The following is a 15,713-nucleotide window of genomic DNA, read 5'->3' on the forward strand; positions in this document are numbered from 1 at the left end:
ACCACGTGCTGCATGGCTTCTGCATCATCAAGACAGTTAAAAAAAAGCCGAGTTCAAGTTCCAGAGAAAAAAACCGCTAAATGTATCAATTGATAAGGTAGACAGCATCTATCATCTATCTAACAAGACGTCCCTCAGCGGACCTTCTTCAACTTATTACGCTTCCGTCCAAGGATATCACGACCCTCATCAATCTCACCCGCAGCCTCACGCTTCGCAGAGCCAACCTCCTTAAGCAACCCGGTCCTAACAACACGGCTCTCAATATTGACACCTTCCTGCTCGAACTCCTCCATCTGCCGACCAACCCGCTCCTCAATAGCAAGAACGAGCTCAACATCACGCTGTCCAACAAGCGTGATAGCCTCACCAGACCGTCCCGCACGCGCAGTACGACCAACACGGTGCACATAATCATCCGGGTTCCGGGGCACATCGAAATTGACAACCAGCTCTACGGAGGGGATATCGAGACCACGCGATGCAACGTCCGTAGCAACCAAGACCCGGGCAGCGGTGGCTCGGAAGCGAGCCAGGTTAGCCGTGCGCTCGGATTGCGGGAGGATACTGTGGAGGGAGGTGATGCGGTGGCCGAGACGGCGGAGGGTGCGTTCTAGCAGATCGCATGTTTTGGTGTGGTTGCAGAAGACGATGACTGGCTTGGTGACGTTTACTTCGGTGGAGAGCAGCGCGTGCAGGAAGGCCTCGCGGTGAGTCATGGGGACCTTCAGGTATGTCTGCTTGAGGGTTGGTGGGATCTTGCCTTGGTTTTCGGTGCCGATCTCGGTCGTAAAGATCGGTGGCTTGTTGCCTGCTGCCGGCATGGACTTCAGTGCCCGTACTTCGGCGGTCATGGTCGCTGTGAATAGCAGTGTTTGGCGCTCGGCGGATGGTGGAAGGGCTCCGAGACATGTTTCCACGTCTGGTAGCATGCTTCCTGGTCCACTGGCCAGCAGGCGATCGGCTTCGTCGAGAACGACCATTTTGACGCGGCGGAGACCGGCCACAGTGTCAGCTCCGGAGGTCTTGATGTGATCGGCTAGTCGGCCGGGTGTTGCGATGACGACGTGCGGGCGGTTTGCAAGTTCAATCGCCTGCTTCCGCATATCCGTGCCTCCGACGACGAGGATAGGCTTCATATTCTGGGGCGCTGAAACGGCTCTGAATTGTTCGTAAATCTGGAGTGCAAGCTCACTAGACAGAGATAACAATGTTAGTTACCGAAGACCAAAGATGCAATCTCTCATGACCATCATGAACATACCGAGTTGGGGTCAAAACCAAAGCGTAGATCCCGAATGGATTCCGCGCCCATTGCTGCATAATCGGAACCGCAAAGGCCATAGTCTTTCCGGAACCAGTGCGACTTCCACCAATACAGTCCTTTCCTTTCAAAATCTCAGGAATACAAGCCTTCTGAATAGCAGTTGGCCGTTTGATCGCCATTGTCGACAGTGAAGAGACAAGCCAAGGTGCGACGTCCAAAGCCGAAAAAGTGGACAGCCCACTCTGTTTACCAAGCTCAATTGCATCGCTAATAAGGACCGGTTCCTCTTCCTTCGATTCAGGCTCCTCCTCTACCTCGCCCTTCTTCTTGATACGAGAGAGGGTGGGGAGCGGCGCAGGTGCGACATATGAGTCGGTGGAGGACTCTGAGAGACGGCGGCGCTTGGGGGCTCGGTCGTCGACATCGGGTTGTTCCACATCGGAATTATCGGATACATCTGAGTCTTCGTACTCCGGATTCTCTGTGATCGGGGGCGCCATCTTGTTTGCGACTGTCTATCAGGACGAAATAATTTCGTGGCAGAAAAAGTTATCTCTAACAAGCGGTGAAGGATTGAGGCCTAATTTATAAGGCATAACATGCATTTTGAACGACCTTAGAATTAACTACATACCTACATCATTTTAGTCAGATAACTAGGTTTAACTAGTGATAGATATCAAGTGGTCTTGAGTCTGTGTAGCAATCAGTAATTCATGAAGCGTTGATCAATTTATGTAGTTACTGCCGGAGAAATCAGGCATAAATCAAAATATTTGATTTATGGTTCTAAGGTTATTCGTCGAATGGTGTATAATGATGGCGAAAACGACAAATAACCGAATAGGACACAAGGCGCTTTTTATTGCAATATAGGTCATCGTATCACCATTTAATCTGCCCTGCTAGCTGTGCTCCTTCTGCGTGAAACACGGGAGGCGAGCTCATACAGCTCACCTCGCTCTAGATCATTATCTTCGACTGCAGATTCCGGAGAAGCTGAAGTTCGGCTTCTTAGAATTCCGCCCCCTCCACTAGAATACTCATCCCGGGCGCCGCTAGCCGCCGCTTCACTGTAGTTTTCCAGCCCACGAGTGCCACTGACACTTTCCATGGTGAATGGACTAGCTGTCGGTCCATCGAGTGCTGCAAGCTCCTCCCGGGTGAACCATTTAGGAAGCAGGAACGCGCGCACCGGGACCAGAAGGAGAATGATAACAGGAAACCCGATGGCAGCGATGGTCTGAGTGATGGCGAAAGTCGCACCAAAGCCAAACAGTTCAAGAGCGACAAAAGCCCAGATCGCGGAACGGCGCTCGATTCGCTTGAGAGGGTTTGACGCGGAGGTAAACTGTTTGTCTTCGGCGAGGAAGATTAGTTTTTGGGTAATGCCATTACCCTGTAGAGCCTGGACACCCATAACGAAGAACAAACCAGCCATGACACCCTGTGGAATCAAGTGGAGCACAATGAGAAGGGGTCCACTCATTGTTCCTAGGGTCAGAAGTCCCTGTGCGAGGTTGCTTACTCGCTGCTCTACTACGTGATCTGTTACCCGGATAGCTTTGCCCTTATTTGTGTCGTCCTCGTCTGCGACCTGACGAGTGACGCAGAGGGCGGCCGTGTGGAAGGGGGCCTGAGGAATCAGGCCATTGGGGAATGGTATCCCCAGAATTCCGGCCACGAAGGTTGTGAGACCGAGAAGCCAAATGTCCCAATGGAAGCCAGCTGGCTTTCGAAGAGGGAATTCGGTGCCCTGGGCAATGAGAGATGACACTGGAAGGGACGCGTTAGTTATGGAATCCCATGTAACTTGCTCGATATAGAGTACCCACCATTGTGATCAAAGTAAAAGAGAATTGTGAGAAGAAGCGCAAATGGAATGGCAAGGAAGATATCTCCAACGCTGATGTCCCAGAAATGCACAAGCCAAGACCGGTCAGTTGTAGGAAAGAAAGCCTTGCTAGTAGGGAGCGTGGCGACATCAACATCCTTCATCTGACCGATGTAAACGAATCCGGTAAAGAAGATGATGGTCAAAGGTGTACCGTAGTCCTCAAGAAATTTCCGAACAGGTCGTTTGAAAAGATTGCTGTTACCCAATTCTCCACAAATCCATGCACACATCAGGACAAGTAGTGCAACCATGATACTCAGGTAAGCAGAGGTCTCTCCCACGGAGCCCCATTGTCTGGTGAGGACTTGAATGCCCTTCTGGATATAGACGCAAGCAACGTAGAATCCAAAGATGTCGCACGAGAACCGGGTGACATAGGTCAGGGCATTGCATGAATTAGTGATAGCCAGTATCCAATGCATAATCAAAGACCAGCTATAATTGATGTCAGCGAAGCTAGTGACTGGAAATGATAGAGGAAACTCACATTCCAATCCAACACATGAAGGCAAGATACGGCGTCCCTCGAGGAGCCATGATGTCATAAACAGTATAGTTGAACACGGTGATGGGACCTACAATCCTCAGTTTGAATCTTTGTGGTCATGTATTCCGGATTTCTTACCAGTAACACCGACAATGACCAACGGCTGAGCCGCAAAAAGCGAGAAGACAATTGCACCGAGTACAGAAGCAAGTAGAACTTCATTGACGCCATAGCTCTGACTTGTCTTCTCGAACATATCTAACGAGAAGGCGAGAGCAGGCAGGATACTACATTTATTGTGAGCAAATGGAACAACGGACGGAAGAAAATGTATTGATCGATATCCAACCAGAGCGAACATACTTAGCAAAATACATATAGACTGTAGCAGGCACGACACGATAATCCCATGCGTCAGTCCAATCGCTCCAATAATACGGTGCTCTGCGTTTAACATCGTTGATCATTCCACGGAAAAAGTGGACGTGCCACCATTTCTCCTGAGCTGAGCGCACCGGCGCTGTCGTTGGCGCATGGTTGTGCGAGTTTTGTTGGGTGCTGTTTTGTCGGTCCACAGAATGATCAGATTGACGTGCTGTATCATGACCAGATCTATCTGGGCGCGCTGAACGCACCGATGATCGCCGCTGAGACTGCCCAGAAGGTTTCCGCTGAGCGGACGTGGAAGAGTGCATGTTGGGTCCCAGGAGGGAGCAGTCCCGTGGTGACGATCCCAGATGAGCAAGTCGATGCTTCAGTGTAATACAACTGGTACAAATTTATGAGAAGCTCGGTAAGTGTATTGATATGCAAAGGAATACAGGAGGGCGATAATTAGGACATAATTGAACGGAGCTTGATTTTGCGGAGAAATGTTGGAGCTGATCAGGCCAACACCTGTAAGTGGGGCCTGAGGCATCAGGATTAGGTAACTACGAATGTACAGGGCAAATACAAACATTTCAGTTAAGATGAACTAAAATGATTAGACTATTACTCAAACTGCGTAGAAAAGATCAACTAATGAAGTTTTAGAACGATTGTTAGCGAGCCGTGGGTCTCTGAAAACAACTTTGGTTGAATTGTCTTTCAAAGCCCCCATAGCCAATTTCTTCAGGCATGGATAGACGATTTCAATCAAGGAGAGCTCTTTTTCGCTGGAAGGTGAGGTCATCACTGGGGAGGTGGGGGTGGGGGAGGCAGGTCGCTTGGGGGCGGTGGGGGTGGTGCATCTCCAGGCGGGGGAGGAGGGGGAGGACTGCCAGCACCTCCGGGGTACATCGGAGCCATACCAGGAGGGGGAGGAGGCGCGCCCATACCAGGAGGGGCAGCACCGGGAGCGCCCATGCCAGGAGGGTAAGCCGCATATCCGCCGTATCCACCGTATCCACCATAGGCAGGCTGCTGTCCACCAGGAGGGCCCGGTTGCTGCCAAGGAGCAGCACTTGGGGTAGTACCAGGAGCAGCATAACCACCTTGAGATCCGTAAGCGTAGTCGCGGGGTTGGGGTGGAGCTTGGTTCTGGCTCTGCGCAGCCCAGGGGGCAGGACCACCCTGGTTGCGAGATCCATAGTCGTCACGAGATCCATGATGATCGCGGGATCCATAGTTGTCGCGGGATCCGTAATCGTCACGAGGGCGAGGTTCACGGCGTTGTTGCCATGGAGCCACATCACTTTGGGGTGGCGGTCCACGCTGCTGCCAGGGCTTCACATCACGGTCGTCAGGACGACCATTACCGCCATCGGGGCCGGCTTCAATGCGACGGGGCTCATATTCGCCAGGAGCACCACCAGAAAGCTCGTTCATCAATTGCTAAGTGATATGTTAGTATCATGTCCGATGAAGCAGTCATGAACAAAGATAACTTACCTCCATCTCGCGATCCACAGCATCGCCAGTGCCAACAGCACGATCGCCACGTCTATCGCCACCGGCGTTGCGCCAGTCACTGCCTCTCTGGCGATCAGGACAATCGCGAGCCATATGGCCAGCATTGCCACAGACACGACAGATGATGTTCGCAGTGAAGTTACGCTGCTCAGGGCAGTCATATTTGCGGTGTCCGATTTGACCACCTAATAAGGATCACGGTTAAAATTAATTGCGCAACCAAGGACATTGAAAGGCGTCCACTTACAGTTCTGGCAAGCCTGGTTCTCGTCGTCACGAAGGGTACCGTTAAGAGCAGCCAGCTCACGAAGTTGGTTGCGCTTGAGCTCGTTCTGGCCTTCAGGGATGGATGCGGCCTGATAAATTGTCAATGCCAGTTCTTTGACGCACAAAATGGGACAAGGGAACTTACTGTTTCAATGACATTGTGAACGAGCTTCTTAGCCTTGTTAACCTTTTCTTCGGTGTCCGCCATAATCAGACAGTGCAGGTCTTCTTCCTGGTTGCTACCGTGAGCTGCATCAGATCGACCCTTTCCTTCTTTGACGGAGCCTTTGCCTCGAATGGCAATCTTGGCACCGGACTCGGTCTCCATCTTTTTCAAGGTGTTTCCACGAGGTCCTATGAGTAAGCCAACTGTAAAAATAGCAAGAGCTAAGTGTTAGTGATCCTGTAATTTTTTAAAGTATGTGCAGCATCAGGCACCACGGTTTAGCAAGAAACAAGCTGAGGACATCCAAGGTGGTATGCCTTGTCAGCTCGAGTCGAGTAGGGACTCGTGATAGACGCAATGGAAGAATGGTTAGGAGTTAGAGGGTTAGTTATCATACTGAAGTTAATCTCTGGATAGTCATTCACGGGGACGTAGACCTTCTCCTGGGTCTTGGTCGGGCGTCTGTAATCAGAAGGCGGGTTGTAGTTAGGGATGGTCTTGATGGCCTTCTCGACCAGTTTATGACGTTCATCCTCGAGACGCTTGCGGTAACGGTACTCGCGAGTGTTCACACGTCTTCCGAAGTTGTCATACTGGGGTGGTGGCGAGGGAGATCTGTTATCAAAGTTAGTATACAAGGAAAAACACAGAACGATAACACATACCTGTCACCATCGGCGGGGACCACATCGTTGATCCGAAGCTTCTGGCTAATTTCCTCAATACGAAGGTGAAGTGTGTAAGCTTCAAGCTGCTCGCTGGTAAAGTTCGCCATGATCATAGTCGGCAGGCCCATAAGACCAGCAGCCTTGTTCTCTTGCTGGTCACCCCAACGGTTGCGCTTCTTGCGCCTCTTGCCATCGCCATTGTCCAGGGGAGCTGGATCAGCTTTGAAATGCAAGTCAGTAAATTTGTTTTCAAAATATTACACATTGGAAGAAAAGGAAACATACCTCGAACAGGGCTACGACCACGCTTTGGACCATCGGGGCCCATAGACGAAGAGGGCATAGAAGGGGGGTCGCAGTGCGACTTTCATCCTCTCCTTCCTCGCCGCCCATGCGTCGCCGGCCTAGCGGGATGTTGTTGGAACCAGTTATTCCTTGGTTGCGCCAAGCCATAACTGCTGTTTTGGATAAGAAAAAAGTGAATGGTTAGTGATATGGATGGAAGAGATGAAAGAAGGCATGTTCCAAGAGGCAATCGTTGGCACGTGACTATAACAAAATCTTATTTAGTAGGCGGTGGCTATTCTCGGATTTACGTATACCCTCGGAGATACTTATACCCGGATCAAGAGCATGGAGCGGGCCGGCACAGTTTGTTTGAATCTCGGATGATCGTTGTTCCAAACGATCAGCACTTCTAAGAACCCTGGCCCCATATAGAAGGTACATATACAAGCAATTTGCATTGGACTATGTACATAATCTTTGCACTAGACCCGGGGATGATTGAGTGTAGGGCCGAGCAGTACGTAGGTATGGATAATTTAACGTTTCAATATGCTAGCTGGACACCCTAAGACACCATACGGAGTATGGAGTACTAAATGTGATTTTCAAGAACACAATATCTCGACAGCCGCGCTTCGTTTAAGCTTTGGGTTTGGAATCGGCCTGCATCCCCTGTTGAATCCAAGCCCTAGATTGAGCAGCCAATTTATCCGCAGCCTCCTTATCCTTGAGGAGCTCTTTAATGGTATGAGGCGAAGGAACATGACGACCTTTCTCAACACCCGGTCGCTGTAGCATACGCTCCTCCCAAGCCTTGACATTCGGGAAGTCGTCAATATCGATACCGGCCCATCCGGCAGAGGATACCCACCCCCAGTGTGAGATATCGGCAATAGAGACGTGGTCACCGACAAGATAGCCAGACTTGGACTCCGCGAGGTGCTTATCCAAAACACCATACAGTCGGCGCGACTCGTTGACGTATCGGTTCACGCCGTACTCAATGCGCTCGGGCGCGTACCGCGAGAAATGGTTGGCTTGACCTTGCATGGGTCCTAGGCCTGCATTCTGGAAGTATAGCCAACTCTTCATCTCGTAGGATTCCCGCGTACCCTGGGGGAATGAGATCTTGTGATCTGTGTCGTACTGTTCTGCCAGGTATTCCAGAATGCTACCAGACTCAAATAGTCGGATCTCCTTGCCGTCGGTGAAGGTGTCTGTCAAGGCAGGGATGCGGCCATTGGGGTTGATCTTTAGGAACCAGCTATATGGCGGTTAGATATCTTTGTGTGGGTATTTGTAAAGGTGCAAGCACCTACTCTTCCTTTTGAGTGTTCTTCGAGATGTCAATCTTCTCGACCTTGTATGGCAGGCTGCAATCTGTTAGTGCCAAGCTTTAAGAGGTCAAAGAAGCTACTGTACCCAAGCTCCTCTAGCGCTATGGAGATCTTGATGCCATTAGGGGTCTGGGCTGTGTATAGGGTAATATTTGGTTGAGACATGTTGACAAAGCAGGAAGTCGTAGAGATAATAGTTGAGAAGCAGATTGAATTCCTGAAGATGGATGGTTTAAGTAGGCATGTTAGTCTTTGGCGGGGCTCGGAATCCCCACTTTGCGGATTTATAAGCTCGTAGAACTTCCAAGGTTGTGGCTTCCAACTCCCCGAGGCCCCGATAGAATTCCAAAGAATAAACGTTGTCCACTCCCTACGGTTAGATGGTTCTATAGCCTTGCTCCGTAGTCTTGCTGGCAATTGTACCCGGAACCTATTTATTTCGGACAGGTTTTCCGAGCTTTCTTTAAGACTCCTTGTTTTTCATTTGCACTGGAATTCTGAGCCCTAGGGAAGACCTAGAATGAAGGCATGTCTCCCGTGCATAGCTGGACTTAACACGGCATCGGTATTTATGGTTTCAAGTTCGAGGGAAGGATATCTTAAGTCCCAGCAGAAGTCACAGATTATTGGAGAGTCAGACATAGCGCTCAGGGTTGTATACACCCATTGGATATCCTAATCTCTGGATTTGACCTGAATCCAGACAGCACTTTTTACACTAGGTTGTCTGACTTACTTTCACTTTTACTTCGCAATTGTTTCATTAACGAAAACATATGTCTTCCGCTACACCTGCAACAGCAACATCAAACACATACACCCTGTAAAGTACTAGAAAAGCAGGAACAAAAAATAACACTGCTGGGTATGAAAAACGAACGGCGACTGCGAACAGAAGAAAAAAAAAAGAAAAACATCCTCGAAATCAGTCACTAACGTTGGAAGCTAAGTTCGAGGATGTTGATGTCAGAAGACCGTGAGCATAATATATACTACATTATAAGGACTCGGCACCATAGATGTTTGTAGGGGTACATCGATTTTTTATTCCATAAGATATGGTCAAGAAGTGTGCTGCAAGATCAGTATCATAGGTATACTCCGGTGCCGCCGATAGTGAACTGGATTATCAGGCACTGATATAACCTGGGTATCGAAATGACCAGAATAGTAGCAGGGGTAATGGAGACGATGTGAGTGTGGAACAAACGCCTGGCTGTAGGCCAAAAAAAAAAAAAAAAAAAAAAGGCAGAGACGATAATTTTATACAAGCTTCCAAAGCTCAGACGGGAATGATTCCCTTTTCAGACTAGCTCAAATATTGCACCAATTCCAAGGTTCTGACTGGCTAACCCTACTTTATCTCTATACGCGTATCCGTACAATCTATGCATAAACCCAAAAAGTAAAAAAAGATTCTATAGAATGTCCAAAAATCACTTATAAAGACTTGAAATCCTCTGAATTAGGTCTCCTCAACTTATAATACCCCTTTCTTTTCTCACGAGCTCATACAATTGCCAAACATGTCTCAACTCGCGTCTCGTGCCTACAAATTTTGGAACTATACACCTTCGATACCAGCGGCGGTCATTTTCATGCTGATATTCATTGTCCTAACGGTTCTTATTTCTTGGAAGCTTTTCAGAACCAGGACATGGTTCTGTATCTCATTTGCTCTGGGTGGCTTGTGTATGTGGACTCTCTTCCCCTTACAATCTTACTCTTCCGTTCCCTGAATCCTAGACACTAACCTGCTTTATAATAAAGTCGAGATCATAGGCTACATTGGCCGTTGCATTGCACACAATAATACAACTACAATGGGACCGTACATTATCGCCAACGTGTTCATTCTTCTCGGTCCTACACTCTTCGCCGCATCTATCTACATGACCCTTGGTCGAGTTATCCGTCGAGTTCACGGAGAACACCTTTCTGTCATTCGAATCTCACGCCTTACGAAAACATTTGTCTGGGGCGATGTGTTGTCCTTTATTGTCCAGGGAAATTCCTCGTCTCTCTCAGTTCTGGGATACCCTAAATGGGGAAAACTTTGCGTCATTGCTGGCTTGGCAATTCAACTCATCTCATTCTCCCTTTTCTGGGTAACGGCCATCATTTTCGCAAAGCGTCTTCGTCGTACACCCACACCCGAGTGCCTCAAGCCTGGTATTCCATGGCAACGATCATTGCATATGCTATATGCTGTAAGTGCCCTCATTTTGGCCCGCTCTATTTTCCGGATCATTGAATATGTAATGGACAATGATGGTTATCCTCTTATGCATGAGTGGACAATGTATGTTTTTGACAGTTTGCCAATGGCTGCTGTTATGGTTATCTTCTTTATTTGGTATCCTAACCAGATGAGCCTTGACGCGGATCCAGAGAGAAGCATACCGCTTGCACACAGCTATTCGGAAGTTTGTTGAATTTTTGCGCTCGAAACAAGACTCTATATACTGTTCTTGACTTGGAGTTTTTGGTGTTCTTTTGTTTATAAACTGTTTAACTAGTTTCTCTTGTTTGTTATATAGAACAACTTTTTTCTACATTTAGCACACGTTCCAACTACTCCCCTCGTACTTTGCCATATTCGAGCATATTTTCTCTAGTAGACATCCAATGTCTCCTAATTGAGAGCACCCCTTAATGCAGGGCCAATTTAGGGTCTTGGACCCATGCCCCACTTTAGCCTCGGATTCGAATACGCGTATAGCTTTTGCCTCTCAAAGTGGAGTGTTATCATATAGTTCGCATCCACTACCCCATACCATAATATTACTCTGTCTGGATATGCGGAAATCTACACGGATTGGGCAGTACAACATAAGCTCCTGGGAGGTAGCAATATTCGATATCTATCCCGAATACGCGTATACCGTATCACCCAAGAAGCAAACACGAGTGAGGACGTATTTAAAGTATGACCTCTCCGAATCAAAATATGCAGCAAATTGTTTCATCCGAGTCTATTCTCCAAAGCGCTGGGCTTGATATCATGGCGAGCCTCTCTCCATCGTTGTGCACGCCTCAGGCATTTTCATATCCTCACATACCAGGTGCCGAAGTGCTATCACTGCACGCTTCCCAAGTTTCAAATGTATCCAAGTACATACCCGAATGGTACTACTACAACCATGGCGGGGTGACAGCTCAAAATCTCAACTTCTGTAATGTCACAGTGACCTACAAACACACCGGCAAAAACGACACCATCAACGTTGGGGTCATCCTACCCAGTGACTCGTGGAATGAACGACTTCAAGGAATCGGAGGAAACGGCTACACAGCGGGCCTCACTAGCACAACGGAATTTGGAATGATCGCAGCAGCTGCAGAAGGCTACGTCGCCATCTCAACAGACGGTGGCCACACAACCGACGACCCTGCAGACTGGGGCCTTCTGGAAAACGGAACGCCGGACTACAATACCATGTACAACTTCGGCATTGCTTCTCTCGGCGATGCAGCAATCATCGGAAAGAGCGTGGCAGAGAGTGCATATGGATCGAAACCCAAATACTCTTATTGGACCGGCTGCTCGCAAGGTGGCCGACAGGGTCTGGCGCTCGCCCAACAATATCCTGAAGCATATGATGGGATTGTTGCCTCTGCTCCGGCAATAAATTGGCCACAATTTTCGATGGGAGGATATTGGACTCAGTTTGTCATGAACCAGCTCGATGAATATCCATACCCTTGCGAGATCAACGCTGTGACAGATGCTGCTCTCTCCGCGTGCGACAGTGCTGACGGTGTCGTGGATGGTGTAATCACGGACCCGGATTCATGTGTCTTTGATCCCTTCACTTTAGTGGGAACCCAAATCAACTGCAGCGACACTAGATCACAGTTGAGAATTTCGGCTGCTACCGCGAAGGTCGTTAATGCTACCTGGACGGGAGCAAGGGACTCACAAGGCAACTTCTTGTGGTATGGATTCAATCCTGGGACTGCATTGACAGGGGCAAATACACCGGCAAATACAAATTGTACCAACGGGACATGCACTGCAGTCTCCAGCCAGCTGTATAATCGATGGGCTCAGGTTTTTATCGAGCACAACCTGAACTTCACCCTGAAGAACATCACACACCAAAAATATGACCAGATTTTCCGCAAGTCTGTCCAGCAATGGAATTTGATATTTGGAACGAACAACCCAGACCTGTCGAAATTCCGTGATGCTGGTGGCAAGATGCTTACATATCATGGCCTGGTGCGTTTCATATTATCTGCTCGAGAGATACACATATACTAATTTTTTTTTGATGCAGATGGACGAGGTGATTCCTCCTGATGGCACGAGGTCATACTACGAAGCGGTAACTGTCGGTGACTCGAGTGTTCATGAGTACTATAAGTTCTTCGAAGCTCCAATGATGGGACACTGCTTCGGCACCAAAGGAGGATATCCTTCTACTATGTTCGATAGCCTTGTCGCTTGGGTCGAGGCTGGCAAAGCTCCTACAAGTCTTCCAGTGAAATACTCCCCAGACGATGGGAAGACATACCATAGAATCCTTTGTCCATACCCACAACGAGCGACGTACAAAGGTACTGGGGATGTAACGTCTGCCGATGCATTTTATTGTGCACATGGAGTTGTTTCTGTTTAGTTGGGGTTGGATATACTATTGTTATAGCTAGTGAACTGGAGACGGGAGACTGCGGGTAGGACTCGGGATGTTCATCAAATAGGTTGTTACAGGACTCGCTGTGAAGAAATGCGCTGCTAGTATCTAATTTCCGTGGAATGCTATCTACATTGTTGGTGAGCCTTAATGTTTACGTCAAGAATAATTTTTGATCAAATCTTGCATTTTGCAGATATGTACAACTCTATAGATACTCATGATCACAGGAAGGCCGCTGCCAGAAGAAAAAAGAAGAATCAGGTGTATACAAGAAAAGCCAGGCTGCAAAGCAAACCGAACAGAAAAGTGACAGGTTATACAACAGTATATAACCCTACCTAAAGAGGCGACAGCGACCATCACAAACACGCTCATACGCCAAAAAGACAGCAACATATATCTATCATGTATATCAGACTACCAGGAGAAACTCTCTTCCACATATTCAACACTGGAATGAGCCTGTTTCTTCCGACAAACACGGCGAACGTCATCGCTCAAACTGCCATTCCCGCAGACAAGAACACCCATAGCGCCAATTTGATTCTCGGCCTCCATACTGACCAATGTGTCAATATTAGGACGACCGGGGAACATCTGCACAGTTGCAGACGGGCTCTGGATCTCCTTGGTGTTACGCGGCCGCGTAATAAAGAGCATGATGCGCAGTACTTCACGGCGGCGATCCATAGCCAAGATACTCGTCATCCAAGGCCGGATCCACTCCAGGTGTTCGGGGGACTGGATGATCCAGACGAGTGTTATGCGGCGGGCTGCGACGGTGCCATCCGCGAACCCGGCGACCAGATGGCGGACGAAGGGGACGTGGTGGGTGATACCGACTCCGCCGGCGAAGAGCATCACGGTACCGTATGAGTCCATAGTGTGGATATTCCCGTATGGGCCTTCAGCGAAGGCACGGAGGGTGATCTGTGAACTCATGGAGTTCGAGGCGCGCTGGTAGAGCTTGTCGGTCATTCCTGTGCGGCGACGGACGAGGAGAGAGATTGTTTCTTTTTTGGGCGCACTGAGGAGGTCTTTGCTTGTGATTGGGAGGGACTTCTCGGTGGAATTGGTGTCCTCGGCTTCGCTCCAGCCAACGGAGAACGGGTGCGAGGTCCACAAGCCCACTGATGGGATGTAGAGGTAGATGTGCTGGCCCGGACGGAAGGTCCAGGGACGGGCCATGCGCAGGGTAATGCGCATTGCGTCACCGGGCATGGCTTCGATGGTTGCGGTTGTGGATTCACGGCCGCAGTTGCGGTACACAATGATGAAGAAGCGCGTGGCTCGCTCGAGGGCCCAGAGGATGATGGAGGCAAGCAGGTAGGTTTGCGCGACCAGACCGTTGAGATGAACCCAGAGGAAACCCATGGAAACGGCTGCAATGGCAATGTGTAGGTGGAGGAATGTCTCATAGAATGCATGGCGGATAGGCGAAGGCGAGTGGAGTAAGAGCGCAGTGAACGCACAACCAGCAATCAAGCCGGTCAACAGGAAGCTGCTTCCACTCAGAGCCATTCCAACAACCTTCCAGCCTTTTTCTTGGGCTTTGGGGATAGCCCAGGCAAAGATATGCGCAAGACTCTCCAGCACCACGATGCGGCCGAGCCATCGGTGGAGCAGATTCCATGTATCGAAAGGCACATGGAGCATAGCAATTAGAGGGTTGCTTCGGCCTGCCATCAAGACCAATGGAATCAAGTTGACGGTTGCCATAGTTCCAGTGCGGTTACGGATAATACCAGCAACCGAGTCTGGTTCGGATCCGTAAGGAGATGTGATACAACAGAGCGTGACATTCATGGCGAGAAAGCCGGTGATAAGGAAAAAATGGAAGCGGCTAGGCAAAGTACCCATGTTAATAGCCGACGAGAGCTGGAGTTCTTGATTGTGTCGGTTGCGGAACAATGCGGCATGAATGATATGTTCCTTGATCCAGGCAAAGGTGTTGTGTGTAGAGACGAAGTACCGTTGGCGGTCATCGCCGAAGCTTGCCAAGCGTCGAAGATGGCGAGAGAAGCGGAAGACGAGTTGCCAGATGTAATACAAGGCGGCAGCACAACCGAGGGCGAGAATTGTGTAGCGTGCCAGATCATCGTTGACGGCTTCGTAGTAGACAGAGTAACCACCATTTCGTTTTTCAATGTGTTCAGTGTTTGTTGCCCTGGCCAGTCCGGCGAGGGACATCGCCAGCAAAAAGGAGTGCATGATGGCCCACCGAAGACGCTGCACGTCGAGTGCTTATGACTGAACTTGTTGAGCTGTTTAGCGAGGCCAGCTCGCTGGACAAAGTAAAACAGCAAACGAAACTACCCCAGGTTGCTTGATCAAACGACAGAAGCAAGGGTTGAAGGGATTCAGCCGTCTAGGGGGTTTTCTGCTGGGTGGCTGGTGTCAAGTAAAGGACCTGCCTAGATCTAATGTATAGAAATCAGAGGGAAAGCATAGAATAAAAGCCGTTTGTCGATATTTATCAGTCCACTGGGCGAAGCGAGAAGCGAAAATATTCACAAAAATAGCGGGCGATGTTTGTTAAAGGCCGTTGTCGACGGGTAACGAAAGGAATGCTAGTGATCCAGTCACTGCCAAAATTTTTGCTAAAGATGGAAATTTGTCCACGACACAATGACGATTGTTTCAAAAACAAAGATAAAATGAAAATGAGACAATGTTGATTGTATAAATCAAAGAACGGTCGACAACAATCGATAGAAGAAAGGACTGTTTCTCCTTGTGTCCAGTGCAGTGGATGGAGTATGAGACAGGGGGCCGGACCAATATGTAGAATTCCAGCAAG

General features: G+C 49.1%; 7 protein-coding genes across 7 annotated transcripts; 2 read left to right on the forward strand and 5 right to left on the reverse strand.

Annotated features, from left to right (window-relative positions):
- Positions 1-134: 134 nt before the first annotated feature.
- dbp8 (ATP-dependent RNA helicase DBP8) lies at positions 135-1,767 on the reverse strand (the record flags this gene model as incomplete). The annotated part of the gene is made up of 2 exons (XM_057225320.1): positions 135-1,194; positions 1,265-1,767. 2 exons carry the CDS (start codon positions 1,765-1,767, stop codon positions 135-137), a joined length of 1,563 nt encoding a protein of 520 aa, XP_057089336.1.
- Positions 1,768-2,159: 392 nt separating this feature from the next.
- On the reverse strand, positions 2,160-4,346 carry N7447_001045 (anion exchange family protein; the record flags this gene model as incomplete). The annotated part of the gene is made up of 5 exons (XM_057225321.1): positions 2,160-3,043; positions 3,103-3,599; positions 3,652-3,739; positions 3,790-3,938; positions 4,015-4,346. The coding sequence occupies 5 exons, from the start codon at positions 4,344-4,346 to the stop codon at positions 2,160-2,162; spliced, it is 1,950 nt and encodes a 649-aa protein (XP_057089337.1).
- A 478-nt stretch (positions 4,347-4,824) lies between these two features.
- bbp (putative zinc knuckle transcription factor/splicing factor MSL5/ZFM1) lies at positions 4,825-6,988 on the reverse strand (the record flags this gene model as incomplete). Its single annotated transcript, XM_057225322.1, has 7 exons — positions 4,825-5,466; positions 5,524-5,729; positions 5,792-5,900; positions 5,957-6,180; positions 6,375-6,592; positions 6,643-6,865; positions 6,931-6,988. The coding sequence occupies 7 exons, from the start codon at positions 6,986-6,988 to the stop codon at positions 4,825-4,827; spliced, it is 1,680 nt and encodes a 559-aa protein (XP_057089338.1).
- Positions 6,989-7,572: 584 nt separating this feature from the next.
- On the reverse strand, positions 7,573-8,435 carry N7447_001047 (glutathione S-transferase family protein; the record flags this gene model as incomplete). Its single annotated transcript, XM_057225323.1, has 3 exons — positions 7,573-8,197; positions 8,253-8,306; positions 8,356-8,435. 3 exons carry the CDS (start codon positions 8,433-8,435, stop codon positions 7,573-7,575), a joined length of 759 nt encoding a protein of 252 aa, XP_057089339.1.
- A 1,658-nt stretch (positions 8,436-10,093) lies between these two features.
- Positions 10,094-10,705, forward strand: N7447_001048 (RTA1 domain-containing protein; the record flags this gene model as incomplete). The annotated part of the gene is made up of 1 exon (XM_057225324.1): positions 10,094-10,705. One exon carries the CDS (start codon positions 10,094-10,096, stop codon positions 10,703-10,705), a length of 612 nt encoding a protein of 203 aa, XP_057089340.1.
- Positions 10,706-11,274: 569 nt separating this feature from the next.
- On the forward strand, positions 11,275-12,895 carry N7447_001049 (putative feruloyl esterase; the record flags this gene model as incomplete). Its single annotated transcript, XM_057225325.1, has 2 exons — positions 11,275-12,495; positions 12,554-12,895. The coding sequence occupies 2 exons, from the start codon at positions 11,275-11,277 to the stop codon at positions 12,893-12,895; spliced, it is 1,563 nt and encodes a 520-aa protein (XP_057089341.1).
- A 435-nt stretch (positions 12,896-13,330) lies between these two features.
- On the reverse strand, positions 13,331-15,124 carry N7447_001050 (ferric reductase family protein; the record flags this gene model as incomplete). The annotated part of the gene is made up of 1 exon (XM_057225326.1): positions 13,331-15,124. One exon carries the CDS (start codon positions 15,122-15,124, stop codon positions 13,331-13,333), a length of 1,794 nt encoding a protein of 597 aa, XP_057089342.1.
- Between the last annotated feature and the right edge of the window lie 589 nt (positions 15,125-15,713).

Source organism: Penicillium robsamsonii (assembly GCF_028829455.1).
Source record: "Penicillium robsamsonii strain IBT 29466 chromosome Unknown utg000001l_segment0_segment0, whole genome shotgun sequence".
NCBI classification, from domain to species: domain Eukaryota; kingdom Fungi; phylum Ascomycota; class Eurotiomycetes; order Eurotiales; family Aspergillaceae; genus Penicillium; species Penicillium robsamsonii.